The sequence below is a fragment of the Vigna unguiculata genome, chromosome 4 (assembly GCF_037176805.1).
Source record: "Vigna unguiculata cultivar grain cowpea cultivar isolate G323 ecotype 2 chromosome 4, ASM3717680v1, whole genome shotgun sequence".
In the NCBI taxonomy this organism is placed as follows: Eukaryota; Viridiplantae; Streptophyta; class Magnoliopsida; order Fabales; family Fabaceae; genus Vigna; species Vigna unguiculata.
The window spans coordinates 48333936-48355502 of NC_140795.1; the positions used below are offsets into that span (position 1 = coordinate 48333936).

General features: G+C 35.8%; 1 protein-coding gene and 1 pseudogene across 1 annotated transcript; both read right to left on the bottom strand.

Moving 5' to 3' along the window:
* Positions 1–469: 469 nt before the first annotated feature.
* Positions 470–4599, bottom strand: LOC146887356 (putative disease resistance RPP13-like protein 1). The gene is made up of 5 exons (XM_085672747.1): positions 2262–4599; positions 1964–2132; positions 1366–1909; positions 1102–1182; positions 470–889 (listed from the first exon to the last, which is right to left on the bottom strand). The coding sequence occupies exons 1-3, from the start codon at positions 4562–4564 to the stop codon at positions 1409–1411; spliced, it is 2973 nt and encodes a 990-aa protein (XP_085528873.1). The 5' UTR covers positions 4565–4599; the 3' UTR covers positions 470–889; positions 1102–1182; positions 1366–1408.
* Positions 4600–7380: 2781 nt separating this feature from the next.
* Positions 7381–16039, bottom strand: LOC114182642 (putative disease resistance RPP13-like protein 1; annotated as a pseudogene).
* Positions 16040–21567: the final 5528 nt, after the last annotated feature.

Genomic DNA, 21567 nt, shown 5'->3' on the forward strand with positions numbered 1-21567 from the left:
ATATATACACTAGCAAATTTTTCTCTCCTTATTTTATTTTAAATTTCTTGCAATAATCCTTTATAATAAAAACATGATATGAGAAAAGATAATGACCAAAATATAACTACAAAATATCATATAATAAAATCAAAACCTCTAAGGGGCGTTGGCTATGTCATATTTTCCAAAACTTAACAATACTAGTCAGCTATCATCTTTCTTGGTTGACAGTATTTTGAAACCAAAATTTTATATCACTTGAAAATATAATATAATATATATATATATATATATATATATATATATATATATATATATACCTATGACGTGAAGTAGTTGTTACTAAATCAAATGTTTTTATATACCTATGATTGTTATTTGGTGATTGTTACTTTTTATTTGTTCTTCTTACGATTGTGGTATAGTTTTAAACCGTTCAGTGATTAGTAATAAGGCAATACTATATGTGATGACTCTCTTCTATATATGCTTCCTTTGTTTTGAATATTCACATAAGACAGCATTTCTTTCTTCTGATATCAAGTAAAATCCATGCAGGGCAGAAACCTGAAGAGGAGACAATGGTTTTGTTTTATTCTGCCATGTGAAAACTACATCAAAGGGGGAATCTAGATATTTATGTAGAAATCATTTATCTAAAATATATTGTAAAATATCTAATGCTGTTTCCAATAACAAACACGTACGCTTTTTACGGTTCAACAATTACACAAACTTTACATGTTTTCTGACAACTACATCAAATCCTGCCTCTACAAATTTCATAAATAAACGAAAAGTTGGGGGAAGAAAATTGTAGCTATGAAGTAAAAGCTATTATTGTAATGCTCACTGCTTTAATGTCACTCTCCAAAACTGAGTCCAGTTTTTCTTTTTTTTTCTCTTCCTGTGTGGATCATTAAAGACACGGGTATTAGTCATCAGTGTATTTTGAAAGCACAATTGAAAAAAATAACACAGAACAGACCAGTTGAGGATATAAATTCAACAAGGCGAAAACAAATACAAGTTCAAGTCCCAAGAAAAGGAAGTTTAAAAGTAATTGCATTTTCACAATTGCGTTTGTTTCAAGAACAATATCCCTAAACAACTACTTACTCTTTTCGGTGTGCAGCTTAGAATCAAGGTCAGCCGATGAGGGAGGGTGTCTTCTGCTCCCTCCAGATTCAGATAGGAATGCTGTACAGAGATAATACGATTAGCACCAGATACCGGCTTCCAATTAAATCATTAGTTTAAAAATTAACAATAAACAATTAACAAAAGAAATCATTAGACAAAGTGATGAATGTAATAGCACAACAATGTAAATTAACAAGATTGTAATTGAAAAGGTAGAGAGATAGTATAGAGTATCAACACCTATTGAAGAGGCAGAGAAACGGGAATTATTGCTCATCTAACTTTAAAATTTTGAGCGAACACTTAGTTTTTCGATGTGAGCAATCTTTTTCCAGTCTTGGCCTTCAGGATTCTGACAACGTTGTTCCAACAATGGACAGTTCCAGATTTCAAGAGAGGAGATGGATTTGGGGAGACCATCCTCCGGTAAGCATTGGAGGTTGGGACAAGCATGAAGTGTGAGAGAAGAGAGGTGGCAGAGACCCTTGTAATGCATCTTTTTAAGATTTGGGAAGTTATTGATTCGTAGAGAAGTGATAGAGTGTGGTAGCAAAATTTCATCGGGAAAAAACTTCACATCCATATTTTCAATAGACAAGCTCTGAAGACATGTGTTGGTACCCAAGGTCTGTCTTAGGGAGGCCATAAGTTTGAAACTTGAAAGAGACACATCTTTTACATTTGGTGGCAAACCTTCGTCTGGGAACATCTCCACTTTTGGACAATTCATTATTTGTAGTACATTAAGAGACGGAAGCAGGATTTGCATCCGTTTTGGCAACAACTTCAAATTATCCGCTCCATTAATTCGAATTATCCGTAGCCGCGGAGCAGATACCCCTTCACTAGGAAATGATTCAAATCGTGAGCAACAGGAAATTGTCAAAAACATGAGATGATTATGAGTGTGCTTCTGTGAAATAATTTGTAGGTTACGACACTCAAGCAGGAAAAGAGACTTAAGGTTTGGGAAGAAATCGAGTGGAAAGGTTGTTAGAGAATCACAACTGCCAAAGCGAATATGTTCAAGCAGATCAAAGCTACGACTCATTGAAATATTCATAATTGGAAAAACAAAAAAGGTCAAGGCTTCAAGTGAATTATGAGATACAGTATGCTCACACCTTTCGAGGCACGATGCTTCCATGCTGTCAATTATATAAAGATTCTTTACATAAACAAGTTGATCTGGCAGACCTTTTAGCTTGGGACATTGATACACCGAGAGAGTTTTAAGACGTGGAAAAGCAGCAGTCTTACGTTCACATTCTTCCAATTCCTTCATCTTTGAAAATGTCAAACTTTCCAAAGATGTAAACGAAGAAGAGCTATTCCCATAAAATTCATCACCAATGCTCACTATTCCATCAAATCCAATAATCTCAAGGGTCTTCAGAGATGACAATAGTCCAAGGGGAGGCAAACACAAACAATATTTACAGTCCTCCAGCCTTAAGAACACCAAATTTGATAATGAATTATCAAATACCCAACTTGGGAATTCTGTACCACCATAGTTCTTTATTGACAAATATTCCACGATTTTGGAAGGTTGTAGATTCTCCAATACTTTCTTTTCTTTCCTTGGATCATCAGGGATATGGTCTGACTCCCATTTTAACTCTAAATCCACAAGATCTTTATTTTTCAGATTTGCTTCTAATGCATCTAGAGGATTTACAATATTTTGCACCTCATTAATTGATAGTCTTCCATGAAGATTGAGGCATCCTAGAAGCTTAGTACTAAACTCCTTATTTTTATCGATAAAAACCGGACTGAGTACTTGAAGATTCTTCAACTCTCCAAAATGCATTGGCATCTTTGTTACTTTTGTATTTTCAAATTCAAGACAATGCAATTTGGTGAGTTTATGCAAATTTAAGGGCAACTCCTCCAGACTTGAACAATAGTTCAACTTCAAGATTAGCAAGTTATAGAGCAAACATGTTGATTCGGGTAACTTTTGTATCCCAGTTCTCGAAAGGTCTAAAGAATGGAGATGTTTAAGATCACCAACAGAATCAGGGACTTCTCTAAGCTCAGAATATGCATTCAACGATAAGACACGTAAAAACTTAAAGTTGGAAAACAATTCATGTACCAAAATCTTGAATTGCAAAGGATAATAATCAATATTTCTTCCCCCGAATTCTTCAGATGGAAAAAAAGAACGCAGTCTTTTAGCATCAGTTAAACTCCCAAAACCATCAAAACATTCTACGTCATTGAATGCAAATGTAAAATGACGGGTTGTTTTGGGGATGCAGTTTCCTTTATCAAATTTCAACCTGAAACAAAAATCTGCACAAACATATTTTGCCAAATCATTCAGAAGGTCATGCATGGAGAAATAGGTTTTGAAATCTGATTGAAGAAAGAAAGACCTCGTTAGTAAATCATTGAAATACTGTTCACCAATTTCTTCTACATTATTGATTTGTTGACAGTGATGGAGAAAACCTTCAGCCATCCACAACAAAATTAATTCCTTCTTGTCAAATTCACTATCTTTCGGAAACAATGCACAATAAGCAAAGCATCGCTTGAGATGAGAAGGAAGGTGTTGATAACTCAGTAATAGAGCAGGGATAATTTTCACTTCTTTCGGCAAGTCCCATATGTCGTTTTCCAATACACTCTTCCAATATGAAATGGATGACTTTGTGCGGAGAAGACATCCGATTGCTTTCAAAGCAAGAGGTAATCCTTTGCACTTCTCAACTATCCTTCTACCAATCTCCTCTTTCTCATCATTCAATTCAAGATCATCATCTTTTAGTGCTTGTTTTTTAAAAACATTCCAGGATTCGTCGTCTTCTAATTGCTTTAGGCGATGCACTTTAGATCTCATGTTAGACGCAACTTTCTCAGCACGTGCTGTGACAAGAATTTTACTTCCTGCAGCCCCATAGCTAAGAGGAGTTCGAACAGCTTCCCATTCTTCTCCTCCTTCGTTCCAAACATCATCTAAAACAAGAAGAAATTTCCTTCCTGATATTTGGTCTTTCAATCTTCCATGAACCATTTCTAGGTTCCCGCTATCATCTTTAGAGTTAGTGATTGCCTCAAGAATTGTTTTTGTCACTGTGAAAACATCAAAATGATCGGAAACACAAACCCAAGCTCTGATATCAAATTTAGCCTCCTCCATCTTTGGGTCACGGTACACATGATGGGCGAGTGTGGTCTTACCCAATCCACCCATGCCCACAATGGAAAATATAGATGGATGGTTATCATTGTCGGTTTCAGATCTGAGCCAATTAAAGATAATTTCTTTGTCTGCATCTCTGCCATAGATAATACTTTCAACCACCAAAGAAGATGATGGCAATTTCTGTGACACCTTACTATCAGAATAAGAAGTACCGTTTTTCAAACCAAGAGCATCCTTTTGCTGTTCAAGATATTTTAGTTGTTCTAGGACTTCTTTCATCTCTGATTCAATTTTCTTGTTAAATGAACTGAAAGTAGGGTTGAAGAAGTTTGATACCTTGTAAGTGAAGGTTTGAGGTTGGGATTCAGCTTCCACTTGGCATCTGGTGAGTTCATAATCTATTTCACCCAAGAGATCCTCTGCATCAAAGACAGCCTCCTTGACAGAAAGAAGCCATGCTTTGACGTGTGGATCTGTGAACTGTTTCTGTTCTGCATCATCAGCAAGAGCATTGATGGAGTGCAGCATGATGTTCAAATTGCGGAGCAGCTTCTCATCAAGTTTTCTTCCACGAAAGAAATCTACGAATTGAGGAGAAGCCAGCCTGTCGAATGCAACCTGAAGAAAAGCGGAAAGAAGAGCACCACCAACAACTTCTGCTGCCATAGTAGGAGTTGGAACAGATTGGAGTGAATGGTGAATGGAAGTGTGTAATTTGAAATCCAAGTGCAGGGAGGCTATACCGATGAAACAAGTATGTGGCTATTTTACGACTAAGACTTGACTTTAAGGATAGTGGAACATCATTTTCTTTTATCGCAAATTTTCTCAGCTTTGTTTCACAATTCTCGTTAGATTAGGAATGGGCGGCTCAAACATTTTATAAGTTTTATTCATCATCATAAAATGTGAGCTGTTCGATATTCATTCAAACGGCTGTGATGAATGAAAGCATGAAATTCTGAATGGAGAGAGGATTGTGGGCCCAGTGAAGCAATAATGTCTTTCTGATAATTTGTTTAATTGTTAAAAATATTCGGGTAAAATTTTAAATATTATTTCATTGACTGACTCCACTTAACACTGATTTGGTATTATTTTTTTATTTGGACACTAATTAAGAATTAAATTAGATTACGAGATGAGATTTTGATATACCTATTATTGTTATTTGGTGATGGTTACTTTTTATTTGTTCTTCTTACGATTGTGGTATAGTTTTAAACCGTTCAGTGATTAGGTATAAGGCAATATAGTTACTTTTATATAAACCTTATTAGTTTCCCATGAAAATGAAACGGTGATGTTTTCATTCCCTCTGCCTCTGCAGAAATTAAAAACAGAGAAAAGGTACTACAATCAAAAATGCAGAAATTAAAAACAGAGATTTTGCAATGCATGTTTTGCAAAAACACCCTAGCAATGATCTTACTGTAAGTGCATTAGGCGATGCACTTTACTTAACAACATTGTAGAAACAGATGTTTTTATTTTTTTTTATCTTATCAAACACGAATTTGAAAACAGACAATATTGATAATTATTGATTTGTCTTATTAAAATATTTAAATAGTGAAGTATTCTATTCATAGCTTTTAAATGTTGCTCTCTTGATTATGCAGGAAATGATTGACCACACTCAAAGCACACTATGTCTTATCTTGTATCTTGTGTGACCTAAATAACTGAGCTTCTCTACAAACATGTAATATGAACCTTTATTTTGATAGAGTTATCATTCTCAGTTCTATGACTTTGTTCTGTATGAGTTCTAGAGGCCTTGTAATCAATTTTTCATTCTTTGAGAAGATAAATAAGATATTGAAGTATTTTAATTTTTCAAGTTTCTTCATCTTGAACTAAGAAACAAGCTTCTCTTTAAATAACAATTATACTTCAACAACCCTACAACAATCATTGTCATCTAAATAGATTAATAGAAGGAAGAATAAGTTTCCTTTCTGAGAAATGTTTGATAAAAAGTTTCAAGAACTATCTGTGATCACGTTAACCCAATCTATATATATATATATATCAGGAAATTGGCAAAGAACTTGTATAGTAGTTGTACCTTTACCCGGCTAGAATTGACGTCAAAAAATTTCAGAAGCAAAATTGCTTTATATCATTGTGCATATGTTTGCTGGAAGAGTTAACAATCAAACTCACTAACCCTCTCATATTTTGAACAGCTGTTTGCTGTGAAATGATTCTCTGAAATCTGTCATAGTTCTTTGGCAAATCATCCAAGTAGTGTAAGTCAAAGCTTCTAATCACACAAGTTTTATTAGAGCACTACCCGGAATTGAATTCAACCAATACACATAAGAAAAAATCCCCTGCAGGCAATACCAAAGATAAACAGCAGTATTACACTCAAAAAAAATAGATGGTGAATTGATTCTTCATTTTTTTACAAAGAGAACACATGGAACACAAAACAGCCCCTCCATAACCATAAGAAGTTGACGGCAATTTCTGTGACAATTTAATACTTGATTCAGCACCAGAATAACTACATTCTTTGAAACCAGGTGCACCCTTTTGCCTTGCAAGATATTCTAGTTTTTCTTGTTAAATGAACTGAAAGTGGAGTTGAAGAAATTTGATGCCTTATAAATGAAAGTTAGAAGTTGAGATTCAGCTTCCACTTTGCATATGGTGAGTTGATAGTCTCTTTCATCCCAGAGATCCTCTGCATCAAACATGACCTCTTTGACATCAAAAAGCCATGTTTTATAGCGTGGATCTTTGATGGAGTGCAGTGTGATGTGCAAGTTTCCCAGTAGCTTCTTATCAAGTTTTCTTCCACAAAACAAGTCTAAAAACTTTAGGAGAAGCCAGCTTGTCAACCACCAACAAATTCTGCTGCCATCCTATGAATTGGAAACAAAGTGACTAATGGAAATCAGTAATTTGATCTCAAGTATATTATTGTCAAGTAACAAAATCATCCATTGAAACTCATCTCACCATCTCCTTATTACTAAGTGTTTCAGTTGTTTTAGTAAATGGCGATTACGCAGTGAAATATTTGCAACTAAGAAAATTGTAATGGAAAAGATGGAGAATTAGCACCTGATAAAGACAAATGGAATTGCGACACATCTAGTTTTGAACTTCTTAATACCAAATTCCCAAGTTTTTAATGTGAGAGATCTTTTTTCGGTCTTCACCTTTTGGATTCTGATAACGCTTTTTCAATAACGGACAACCCTTGATAGAAAGATGAAAGATGGATTTGGGTAGACCATCCTCTGGTAAGCATTGAAGGTTGGGGCAATGCTCAAGTAAGAGACATGAGATATGGCAGAGACCCTTGTACTTCATCTTTTTGAGATTTGGGCAATTGGAGATTTGTAGAAAAGTAATTTTGGGCAAAACTTCAAGAGGAAAAGACTCCACATCAACCTTTTTAATACACAACCAGAAAAGAGATGTGTTGGCATCCAAGTTCTCTCTTAGAGAGGCAATAAGTTTTGAACTTGAAAGAGACACTTGTTTACATTTGATGGCAAACCTCCATCTGGGAACATCTCCACTTGTGGACAATCAATTATTTTCAGATCATTAAGAGGCATTTTTGTATTTGAGGGTCCATTTGACCTTAAATTTGTAAAATAGGGTCTGTTAAATTTTTTTTTGTCAAATAGGGTCAAGTCGTTAGGGTGGGGGACGACATTACAAGTGAAGTCGTCCTCCACCCCACCGGTTTCTATTTTTTTTTTCAAAAAAGCAAAACCGTCTTATATAAGAACGGTTTCTGTTTACATGGCAAGTGAAGTCGCTCTCTTAAGTAAGGCTTTTTTGTAAAATAGGGTTCATTTGATGTTAAATTTGTAAAATTGGATCCATCGAATTTTTTTTTATCGAACAGGGTTAAGTCGTCAGGATGGGGGACGACATTACAAGTGAAGTCCTCCTCCACCCAACCGGTTTTCTTTTTTTTATTTTAAAATAACAAAGTCGTCTTATGAGATAACGGTTTCTCTTTACGTGGAAAGTAAAGTCGTCTTTCTACATGACGACTTCACTTTTCCTTTTTTTTTTGCGGTTTCTTTTCTTTTTTTCTTTTCGTGATTCTGATCGTACACGTATGAATCACAGTAGTAAAAGCTAAGAAATGTGTCATTTTTCCACATTTGTGAAAAAAAAAAAAGCAATAAAAAAATCCATGTCCTTTTTGGCGTCTCGAATATCTCATTTTTTCATGTCAGTTGTTAACGTTGATACTGTTGATGATTTTACAGTGAAGAATCATGATTATCATTAATTTGTAATTATTTGGTAATGCAAATGTGTAAGTTTAATGGATTATACACAAAACATGATTTCATTTTACGAAATCCAACGAACAATTGAATCTATATATGGTTGAAACTTTTTCCTCCATTTTCAGCGCCTAACTTTTATATGTATGGTGAATAATTCAGAAACTCTAGAGCCAAGTGTGAAGATTCTTAGCCTTGCAATTAAGGCTCCTCACAGACATGATGTTTATGTTAAAAAGAAATATAAGAAAAGAAAAGAAAAGTGAAGTCGTTACTTAAGAGAGCGACTTCACTTCCCATGTAAACAGAAACTGTTCTTATATAAGACGGTTTTGCTTTTTTGAAAAAAAAAAAAGAAACCGGTGGGGTGGAGGACGACTTCATTTGTAATGTCATCCCCTACCCTTACGACTTAACCCTATTTGACAAAAAAAAAATTAACAGACCCTATTTTACAAATTTAAGGTCAAATGGACCCTGAAATACAAAAATGCCCCCATATGTCACTCTCCAATACGTTTTTCCAAAATGAAATTGCTGACTTTGTCCAGAGAAGACTTCCGATTGTTTTCAAAGCAAGAGGTAATCCTTTGCACTTCTCAACTATCCTTCTACCAATCTCCTTTTTCTCATCATCTTTTAGTGCTTGCTTTACAAAAACTTTCCAGCATTCATCCTTTTCTAATTGTTTTAAGCGATGCACTTTAGACCTCATATTAGAAGCAACTTTCTCCCCACGTGTTGTCACAATAATTCTACTTCCTGGAGCCCCATAACCCAGAGGAGTTCGCACAGCTTCCCATTCTTCTTGTCTTTCGTTCCAAACATCATCCAAAACAAGAAGAAATTTCTGTCCTGACAATTTTTCTTTCAGTTTTTTGTGAACCTTTTGTAGGTCTCTACTGTCATCCTTTTCATCTGTGATTTCTTTGTCCGCATCTCTGCCATAAATAACACTTTCAGCCACCAAAGAAGATGATTGCAATTTCTGTGGCATTTTACTATCTGATCCATGCCCAGAGTAAGTACACTTTTTCAGGCCAAGAGCATCCTTTTGCTTTGCAAGATATTCTAGTTTTTTTGTGACTTCTTTCATTCCCGAGTTAATTTTCTTGTTAAATGAACTGAAAGTAGAATCAAAGAAATTGGATACCTTGTAAGTCAAGTTTTGATGTGCAGATTCAGCTTCCACTTTGCATTTGATGAGTTGATAGTCTTTTTCATCCAAGAGATCCTCTGTATCAAAGACAGCCTCGTTCACAGCAAAAAGCCATGCTTTGACGTGTGGATCTCTGAACTGCTTTTGTTCTGCATCATCAGTAAGAGAATTGATGGAGTGCAGCATGATGTTCAAATTGCTGAGCAGGCTCTCATCAAGTTTTCTTCTACGAAAGAAGTCTAAAACTTCAAAAGAAGCCAACCTGTCAAATGCAACATTAACGAAAGCAGAAAGAAGAGCACCACCAAGAAGTTCTGCTGCCATGGTAAGACGGAAGTGTGTGATTCCACAATGATTCAGTGCAGGGAGCTGCTATGGTGATGAAATGAGTAGTTAGGTATTTTCTCAAGAACGGTGACTTGACTTTAAGAACACTGAACATTAATACTCAACCAATAGCTTTTAAGTCTTCCTGACAAAGCAACTTTTCTGATTTTTGACACGTATATGAACTAGAGATTTAATTGACTTAGCTGTTTATAACTTATGAAACATAGAATTGTATTATTTAGTCCTCTTCCTGCTTTAGGTGCTTAAAACTTCTGATATCAAGAACAAGTTCTTATACATGTTTATTGATGAATTCTAAGTTTCTATTTCGTATTGATACTTATACTCGTACTATGTTCCACTTATAGCAGTATAAATAATATCTAATTACACTCTAAACCAACACAAATTTATTAGCATGTGTTCAAAATTTTCTACAGATTATAAAACTTGAGGGCATCATTTTGCTTTTATATTTAGGAAATAATGTATGAAGAAGGGAAGGGTCTTATTTCTTTATATCTGCTGTGCTGATTTTCAAACAATCACATCTCAACTGATAGATACTCTCTGTTTTTCTTTTTTAAATTGTTACATATTTGAAATATTTATAATTTTTATGTATTTTTTTCAAAATTCAAAAAAATGTTAATTATTTTTTTATTACATATGTACCTTTACTCTGCATCTAATCTTTAATTAATTTATATAAATGCATTTAGCCTAACTTAAAGTTTTATAGATGCAAATTAAGCCAGGTCATTTGTCTATAAGGCATACTAGCAATACAATTTCTTTTAACAATGTATACACACTTTTAACATAAATCAGTATTAAGTAGTAAATCAATTGACAGTGCGACAATGAGTTCAAATTGTGAATTGCTTGAGCTGAATTCTCATATTAAGAGTAAAAGAGATGACTGTTTGAATATAGAAGATTTCCAGATAGATGATTTGAAATGAAAAAGGGAGACATGATTTCTTGGCTTCATTTCCATAATATACTAAACTTTCTTTCTTCCGACATGTATTTATTATACACCAGTTTGAACCGCATTGACATACACAGGTATGTCATGTTTCTAGTTGTTTTTGGAACTTCCATTAGATAATAATAAAGAAGATTTAGGTATAAAATATATTGTAAAAGATCTATTGTTTCTTCCATTAACAAATACAAGGACCATTCTCGGTACAACAAATACTCAATCTTTACATAGCTAATCAATATCAGGTCACTTGCACAAATTCTCCTCCACTAATTTTATAAACAAATGGAAACACAATAAGAAAACAAAATTAAAAGCTATTGGCAATTCTCACTAGTTAAATTCCCTTTCCCAGTTCAGCAAAAAATCAAATACAATTTAAAGGGTCTAAGAATGTATGTTTAGAAGCATTTACATTTCATAACTCCCTTTGCTTCAATCTCTCTCTCAGGTGTACTAGTTTTCCTTGGACCTGTTTAGGTAACTCATCATCAGATATGCCAATTTGAATCCCTTCTACTTGTTTTCTCTGTATAATATCATGGTACATTTGTGAGATTCCTTCTCCAATTTGCTTCTTAATGCTTTCAAAGAGAAGCCTAGTTAAGAAATTTTTGTATCAAAAGATCTACAATAGTAAGAGAAAATTAAATTCCAAAAAATTCCAAGGCCATGTACCTTTGCTAGAGCCTGCTTGTCCCCTTGTTTTTCCTAGGATATATGAGGAGCAAAGAGTGATCACTATCTTTTTCATGTCTTTTCTAAGTAAACTGCAAGCATACCTGTACAAAGAAAAGGTGGAAAATAAGTTTAATTTTACACAACATTAAGATTTTGTACCTTAAGAAATCTTTAATACAGACAAAAGCAATTTTAATAATTAATAAAAAATTAATACCTTAAGACAAAATTTTGCGGAAACAACATGATAGAAGATGCCTAGAGCGATCACTTGAAGTGAAGAAGACATTGGAAGCCATTGCAAGAAACTTGTGTAAGCACATCCCCGACTCGGTAATACTCTTGAATTACAAATAAAAATTTACAAGTCAGTCTCAGGAAGAATAATAGATCAATACACGAAGAGTCAAGATGGAAAATTAAAATACTCAACAGTCTAGAATTCTTAAGGAAAATAAAATTTGACAATGGCATGCCTGCATTGGACCCTGTTCTAAGAAAATTTCAAGGCTCAAATTTTATCAGTTTATCAGTTGTTTTCGGATTTAATCGATTAAGTATATAAATAATCCATATCACATAACTGTTTCAATATTGAACACAGTGATTCAATATAAAATTTAGCAGAGCAACAAAACAATAAAAAAAATACTAAAGTGATTAATAGTAGATCTTTTTAATCAATAAATCCATAATGATATTTGCAACATACTTACTAATATTTTTCAAAAGCAATAACAGATAAGAACAGCAAGAGGCAGCTTATAAAAAAATGTTTGATTTCCTAAACAAAGTTATATTGTTGTCAATTAACAAGTAATCCATTAAAACTCGTCTCACCGTCTCCTTTAAAGGCAACTGTTGTTTAGTAAGTGCTGATAAAAGAGTGAAGTATTTGTAACTAAGAACTTTCTAATTTTCTCTGATGAAGGTTGGGAAATTCATAATATTTGACACAGATGTCACGTAGACCCTTGTAGTCAAGCTTTTTAAGATTTGGGCAAAAAAAGATGATTAGAGTGGTGAGAGAGCGTGGCAACAAAACTTCACCGGGAAAAGACTCCACATCCAACTTTTCAACAATCAAGCGTTCAAGACATGTATTGGACCCCAATGTGTCTCTCAGGGAGGCGATAAGTTTTAAGCTCGAAAGAGACATAGTTTTTAAATTTGATGGCAATCCTTCATCTGGGAACATCTCCACTTTTGGACAATCAATTATCACCAAATTAGTAAGAGAGGGGAGTAGGAATTGCATACGTTTTGGCATCAACTCCAAATTCTCCGCTCCTCGAATTGAAAGTATTTGTAGCCACGGCGCAGATAATCCTTCACTGGGAAATGATTCAAATTGAGGACAATCTCCAATTCCTAGTACCTTGAGATGATTATGAGCATGCTCCTGTGACACTCCTTTTAGGTTTTGGCACCAACTCAATCGAAGTACACGGAGGTTTGGAAAGAAATCTAGCGGAAAGATGGTAAAATGAACGCAGTCACTATTAATCTCCATTGCTTCAAGAAAATCATAATTAGTACTGGGCATATTCACAACAGTCAAGAGTTGAAGCGATGATGCGAACATTTTGTTTATGCTAATTACGAGCTTATCACAGCAACCAATATCTAGATTCTTTAAATGAAGAAGTTGATTTGGCAGACCTTTAAGCTTGTGACAAAGATAGATATGAAGATTTTGAAGACGTGGAAAAGAAGTAGTTTTACATTCCCATTCTTCCAATTCCTTCATGTTGTAGAATTTCAATGTTTCCAAGGACCTGAATGAAGAAGAGTCGCTCCCATAAAATTCAGCACCAATGCTCACTATTCCTTCAAGCCCCATAATCTCGAGGGACTTCAGAGATGACAAAAGTCCAAAGGGAGGCAACCATAGACAATACTTACAGTTCTCCAAATGTAAAAGCACCAAATTTGATAATGAGTTATCAAATACCCAACTTGGGAATTCTGTACCACCATAGTTCTCTATTGACAAATCTTCCAAGTGATTGGGAGGTTGTAGATTCTCAAGCACTTTCTTTTCTTTCCTTGGATCATTGGGGATGTGATTCTCATTCCATTTTAACTCAAGCTCCACAAGGAGTTGATTTTTCAAATTTGCTTCCAATGCATCCAGAGGATTCACAATATTCTGCACCTCATTAATTGATAGCCTTCCATGAAGATTGAGTCCTCCTAGTTGCTTAATATTGATGACCTCGCTATCTCTGTCAATACAAAACGTACTCAGTACTTGAAGATTCTTCAATTCTCCAAAATGCATTGGCATCTTTGTCACTTTTGTATCTTTAAATTCCAAACAATTCAATTTGGTGAGCTTATGAAAATTTGAAGGTAATTCCTCCAGAAAAGAACAAAAGTTCATCTTCATTATTAGCAAGTTATAGAGCAAACATATTGAGTCAGGTAGCTTTTGTATATGAGTATACGAAAGGTCTATCGAACAGAGATTTTTAAGATCACCAACAGAATTAGGGACCTCACTAAGCTCAGCATATCCCTTCAAAGATAAGACGCGTAAAAACTTGAACTTGGAGAACAATTCATGTACCAAAATATTGAATTGGCAAGGATTGAATTCATAGAAACAGCCACTTGTAAGTGAATGAAATGAACGCAGTCTTTTAGCATCTGTTAAACTCCCTAAACCATCAAAATATCCTACGTCACCGAATGAAAATGAAAAATGACGGGTTGTATTGGGTATATTTCCTTTATCAAATTTCAACCTGAAACAGAAGTCTGCACAAACATATTTTGCCAAATCATTCAAAAGGTCATGCATGACGAATCGCCTTTCAAAGCTTGATTCAATAAAGAAGGACCTTGTTACATTCTTGATTTGTCGCATTTCAGAGCTTAATTGAAGAAAGAAGGACCTTGTTAATAGATCGTCGAAATATTGTTCACCAATTTCTTGTACATTCTTGATCTGTTTAGAGTGATGAAGAAAATCTTCAGCCATCCACAACAAAATTAATTCGTTCTTGTCAAATTCATAATCTTTTGGAAATAATGCACAATAAGCAAAGCACCTCTTGAGATGAGAAGGAAGGTGTTGATAACTCAGTAGTAGAGCAGGCATAATTTCAACTTCTTTCGGTAAGTCCCATATGTCGCTTTCCAATACCTTTTGCCAATCTGAAATGGATGACTTTGTGCGGAGTAGACTTCCAATTGTTTTTAGAGCAAGGGGTAATCCTTTGCACTTCTCAACTATCCTTCTGTCAATCATCTTTTTCTCATTATTCAATTCATGATCATCATCTTTTAGTGCATGCTTTTTAAAAAGTTCCCAACATTCCTCTTCTTCTAATTGCTTTAGCCTATGCACTTCAGACATCATGTTAGAAGCAACTTTCTCACCACGTGATGTGACAAGAATTCTACTTCCTGGTGCCCCATAACTAAGAGGAGTTCGACAGCTTCCCATTCTTCTCGTCTTTCGTTCCAAATATCATCCAAAACAAGAAGAAATTTCCTTCCTGATATTTTTTCTTTCAATCTTCCATGAACCATTTCCAGGTCTCCGCTATCATCTTTAGATTTAGTGATTGACTCAAGAATTGTTTTTGTAACTATCAAAACATCAAAATGGTCGGAAACACAAACCCAAGCTCTGATATCAAATTTAGCCTCCTCTATCTTTGGGTCATTGTATACATGTTGGGCGAGTGTGGTCTTACCCAACCCACCCATTCCCACAATGGAAAGTATTGATGGCTGGTCATGATTCTCAGTTTCAGATGTCTGCATCTCTGCCATAAATAACACTTTCAACCACTAAAGAAGAAGATGGCAATTTATGTGACTCTTTGCTACCTGATCCATCACCAGAGTAAATACCCTCTTTCAAACCGAGAGCACCCTTTTGCTTTGCAAGATATTCTAGTTTCTCTAGGACATCTCTTATCTCTGATTCAATTTTCTTGTTAAATGAAGTGAAAGTAGAGTTGAAGAAATTTGATACCTTGGAAGTAAGGGTTTGTGGGTCTGATCGAGCTTCCACTTGGCATCTGGTGAGTTCATACTCTATTTCCTTCAAGAGATCCTCTGCATCGAAGACTACATCTTTGACAGCAAAAAGCCAAGCTTTTATGTGTGGATTTCTGAACTGTTTTTGTTCAGCATCATCAGCGAGAACATTGATGGAGTGCAGCATGGTGTTCAGATTGCTAAGCAGCTTCTCGTCAAGTTTTCTTCCACGAAAGAACTGTAAAACTTGAGGAGAAGCCAGCCTGTCGAAGGCAACCTGAAGAAAAGCAGAAAGAAGAGCACCACCAACGAGTTCTGCTGCCATGGTAAGGAAAGAAAGTGAATGATTAACGAAAAGTGTTTGATGATTTCACAATGATTCAGTGCAGGGATGCTATAGTGATGAAATGAAATGAGTAGTTAGCTATTTTATCAAGACTTTAAAGCAGTGAACATCAATACTCAACCACTAACATCAATACCCAACCAATAGCTTTTAAGTCTTTTGCAAATTTTCTGAGCCATAATGATCCGTTGCATTTACAGGTTGGGTCATCGTGCGATTAAAAATGGATGGTTGAAATATAGGAGGAGTTTGAATGACCCGTATAAAAATGTGAGGAGTTGGATACGCATTCAACGGTTTTGATGAATTTAAAGTGTGTAAATAGGGAGTGGTGAGTGTAGGAAATGTGTATCCCAATGAAGCAATGAAGCAATAATTGATGAGTTTGTTGATTTTTCAAAGTTTCTTAGAGGGTTAATATGTCGCTCTTCTTAATTAAGTAATATGAGATGTTCTATTCTCATATGTGATGATACATGATCAAAGTATTAAGGTATTTAACATGAAGTTTAGGAAACCAATTTGAGAAACAATCGCGTCTGAATTGATACTCTCTTTCTTTTTTTTTTTAATTGTTACATATTTTGAAATATTTATAATTTAACTTATATATTGTTTTCAAAATTCAAAAAAATGTTAATTATTTTTTTATTACGTATGTACCTTTACTCTGCATCTAATCTTTAATTAATTTATATAAATGCATTTATCATATTGACTAATTTTTATAGTGACAGTAAGCCAGGTCATTTTCAATAAGGCATAGTAGCAATACAATTTATTTTTAACAATGTATACATACTTTTAACATAAATCGGTATTAAGTAGTAAATGAATTGACAGTGCGAGAATGAGTTCAAATTGTGAATTGCTTGAGCTGAATTCTGATATTAAGAGTAAAAGAGGTGACTGTTTGAATATAAAAGATTGCCAGAGAGGGGATTTGAAATAAAAAATCCCCTGCAGGCAATACCAAAGATAAACAGCAGTATTACACTCAAAAAAATAGATGGTGAATTGATTCTTCATTTTTTTACATAGAGAACACATGGAACACAGAACAACCCCTCCATAAGAAGTTGACGGCAATTTCTGTGACAATTTAATACTTGATTCAGCACCAGAATAACTACATTCTTTGAAACCAGGTGCACCCTTTTGCCTTGCAAGATATTCTAGTCTTTCTTGTTAAATGAACTGAAAGTGGAGTTGAAGAAATTTGATGCCTTATAAATGAAAGTTAGAAGTTGAGATTCAGCTTCCACTTTGCATATGGTGAGTTGATAGTCTCTTTCATCCCAGAGATCCTCTGCATCAAACATGACCTCTTTGACATCAAAAAGCCATGTTTTATAGCGTGGATCTTTGATGGAGTGCAGTGTGATGTGCAAGTTTCCCAGTATCTTCGTATCAAGTTTTCTTCCACAAAACAAGTCTAAAAACTTTAGGGGAAGCCAGCTTGTCAACCACCAACAAATTATGCTGCCATCCTATGAATTGGAAACAAAGTGACTAATGGAAATCAGTAACTTGATCTGAAGTATATGGCAATAGCCCAAGATTGTATTTCAAAAGGTTCAAACTTCAAACAACTACCTGATGTGTGATTTCAAACTTCAAGTTCATGTCTCACATCTTCAATCACTATTTTACAAGTGAGCAATCTTTTCCCAGTCTTAGCCTTTTGGTTTCCGACCACACTGTTCAAGCAATGGACAACCAACAATTTTAAGTTCTGAAATGGATTCCGGCAGGCCTCCTTTGATAAACATTGGAGGCTGGGGCAGTTAAACAACAACAATTCCTGATCTGTCTGCCTCTGTACCCGTCATGGCGTACACCCGGCCAGCTGCCTGAGGCCTTACACCTCCCCTCGCCTGGTGCAACTGAGACTGTGTCGGAGGCCTAGAAACTGTACTCCTACTGGTGGGGCACTCCCTAATAAAGTGACCCTCCTGGCCACACCTGTGACAAGTCCTCTTGCCTACCAGTTGAGGGCAAGCATTCTTCATGTGGGGCCCTCCACAATGATAACATTGCGGCCTGGAAGATTGAGACTGATGTGGTTGATGTGAGAATCTCCTAGGCTCCTAAGGCTGAGGTCTAGAGTATGGTTTCCTCCTATCCTCTCGCCTGCTCACGGACCCAGATGGTCCTTCCACCTTCTGCTGCGATCGCGGCTAAGCATCAACCTCAGCTTTCAACTTCTCCATTACCCTTGCTTTCTCCACCAAGGCAGGGAATTCCTTGATAGAGAGGGGGGCCACCATGAGTTTGAGATCACCTCTCAACTCGTTCTCAAACTTCCTACACTGCCAATCCTCAGCCATCCTCAAGGTGTGGAATCTGCCCAGATGCTTAAACTTTTCAGCATATTCTGACACTGACATCTCTCCTTGCATCAGCTGCAAAAACTCCACCTCTTTGGCGTACCTCACACTATTTGGGAAGTACTCAGCATAAAACTTCTTCTTGAACAACTCCCAAGTGACAGGTTCCCTGCTGTCTTCTAGCATCATCTTCATACTAGACCACCAATGAACGACCTCTCCGGCAAGCAGATACTCAGAATATGCCAACCTATTCTCTACTGGGCACCTCTTAGCATCATAAATCCGCTCCATGTCTCTCATCCACTGGTCTGCCTCATCCGGGCTAGTCTTACCATCGAAGCGGGATGAATGATGTTGAAGAAAATCCTCCAAACTCCACTCTTGTACTCGTGGTGGTGGAGCTTGGGAAGATCCCGCTGCAAAACGATTCTCCCCTATCTGATGCAGGGCTTCCAAATGCCTCTGTTGAGTCGCCTCCGCTGCTAGCCTAGCAGACTCCATCTGCTGCAAGGCTAGGTTGTGCTGATTTACCATGTTAGTGTTCTGATGTTGCATGGCTGCTATCATCGCCTCAATTGTTCCTACCAAATGAGAACTCTCCGGGTTTGGAAGAGGAGGAGGAGGAGGCCTAGGTGCCACAGCTCTGACCACACAAAAAGAGGAACCATCAGTCTAGCTAATAGATACCACAACTACCCAAAACACTACGAAAACACACAATAGAAACCAAGCAAGCACACACCTACAGACCCTAAAGGAACTACTGCTCTGATACCAAAATGTAACATCCCATTTAATAGTTTTTCATGCTATCAAATAAAACATTATATTATGATCAAGCATAGCAGATAGTAAGAAGAACAGTCATATATAAGTGTATACAGCTGATACAGTCATCCAAAAACAATCCAATGAATTCCTAATGACAAACATAGGTACACAAAACATAAACTATACATCTCAAAACCCCATGGTATTTAACCCAAAAAGACTACCACGGAACCTCTATGTGACCAGTCAACTCCTATTAAGGAGAGGGGCATCTTCATCTGGATTCGGCTCTGCTCACACCAACAACAGGTGATCATTGCAAAGAGAGAGCACAAGGAAAAACATACATAAACAAGAAAGGTGAGCTAACTGAAATTAAGAGAAATCATACAATTCATATCATAGTTATCATTCACAAAAACATATCTCAATTATATATAATTCTAGACTCGATATTCGGATTGTGTAAGAGACATTGGAGCTCTTGGTGGCTTGCACCTGTGAAGGTTCCCAAACTCTGCAGAGTTTGGACACAAGGGGTTATCACCCAACCACTCACAGGGTAAGTCCCCTTCGCGTCTAAGACTTGATCAAGTCTAAAGACTAGGACCTCTTGCTACTCCTCACGGCATAATCCATCCTACTCTACATGAACGTGAATGATTATTGGAGTTTCAGGATACCAACCAATACGGATTCCTCATGTCCTTACACACACTAACAAGCTCACATGAATTTCCCTTGAAATTCCATTTCAACCACAACTCCTCATAATTCATATTCATCAAATTTTCACCACTCACTACATTTATAATGACATTTCAAACATATAGGAGATTAACTGCACAAAATTACAATTTTACATATAACTTCACTCCTTAAAACAGGACTTCAAGCAACCCACTGCAATGGCCCTCGCTCAAGCTAGACAATCTAGCCTAGGCGAGAGGTCGTCTCGCTTAGGCGAGTCAATCTCGCCTGGGCGAGGCTCTAGCAGTGGCAAAAATTAAAAACATGGGCGAACTCTCGCTCAGGCTAAGCTGGTTCGCTTAAACGAGGGTGGCTCTTGCTTAAGCGACCTCAGCTCGCCTAGGCGAGACTTCGCGCAGGAACATGGGTGGGTTTTCTGGTGTTTTCGCTCAGGCGAGAGCCACTCGCCCAGACGAAAATACCAGATTACGAACCTGTTCCCACATGCAAGAGTCCAGATTCTTCACAAAATCAACACATACTAAAATCATGCAATTCAAACATCATTTTCAACACTTAAACATGCAATTCAGACTCATCAAAACAGATTGTTATACAAATTTGAGTAAAAATCGCTAGCTCCCCATACCTTTGAAATTTCCACAAGTAAGGACTCTTTCAACAAAGGGGACACCTCAATCTCACAACCTAAGGCACTAAATTACAATTGCCAAGTGTAAGAACAAACCCTACCTCAACTTAGAAAGACAGAAATACCTAAAATTCGAAAATTGGAAGACAAGGGAGGAATACATATTGACTTATGCGTAGGGAGGGAAGGCTCAGCTTGAGGAAGTGGTCTTGATCTAGCCTCAGGTCTGAATTCTATAACAGTGGGAAGGATTTCGGACTTTTGGATGTGAATTAAAATGTTTTCGGGTAGAGAGAAGGCAGAGAAAGAAATAGAGAAGGAAAAGAGTGCAAGGGGAGAGTGTGCTGTTTTCTGTGAAGTGGGTGGCAGCGAGGGAGGGTTCTCACACCTGCCATTGATAAAAAAAAAAAAAAAAATTGGTTATCTTCAATGAAAACAATTTCGATTTATGTTTATAGAGAAAAGGTCAATATTAGAAGAAATTATCTTAACAAACTTTGACAAAAAAAAACATCAAACGGCTGAAAAAAATAATCACTATTAATATTTTAAATCATTAACAATTTTTTTATATTTAAATAATTTTTTCAAATTAGTGGTAATTGAAATATTTTAACCAGACAAAAAAAATGAAAATCTAATGAATTTAAATCAAATTATCTAAAAGTAACATTAAAAAATAACACAATATGAGATGACAGACGTTCAAATTGAACGTCTTGATTTTTTTTTTTTAACAAGGAATTTTTCGTAGAAATAAAATTGAACTTATGAATACTAAATTCTAAAGCAAAATCACCACAATGAGAAATATTAGATATAATAAATTTTAAATTATAGTTCTAGCTAACTGAGATTAGTTTAGAATAATAAATTGATTTAACATGAAATTTAGCAGAGCAACAAATTAATAAAAAAAAATACTAAAGTAATTTTTGTTTACAATTTCTTGATCAATAAATCTTTGTAACATACTTGCTGATATTGTTCAAAACTTTTAAACTTCCACTTCATCACTGTGCCCAATTCTCAACTCTTCAATGTGAGAAATCTTATTCCAGT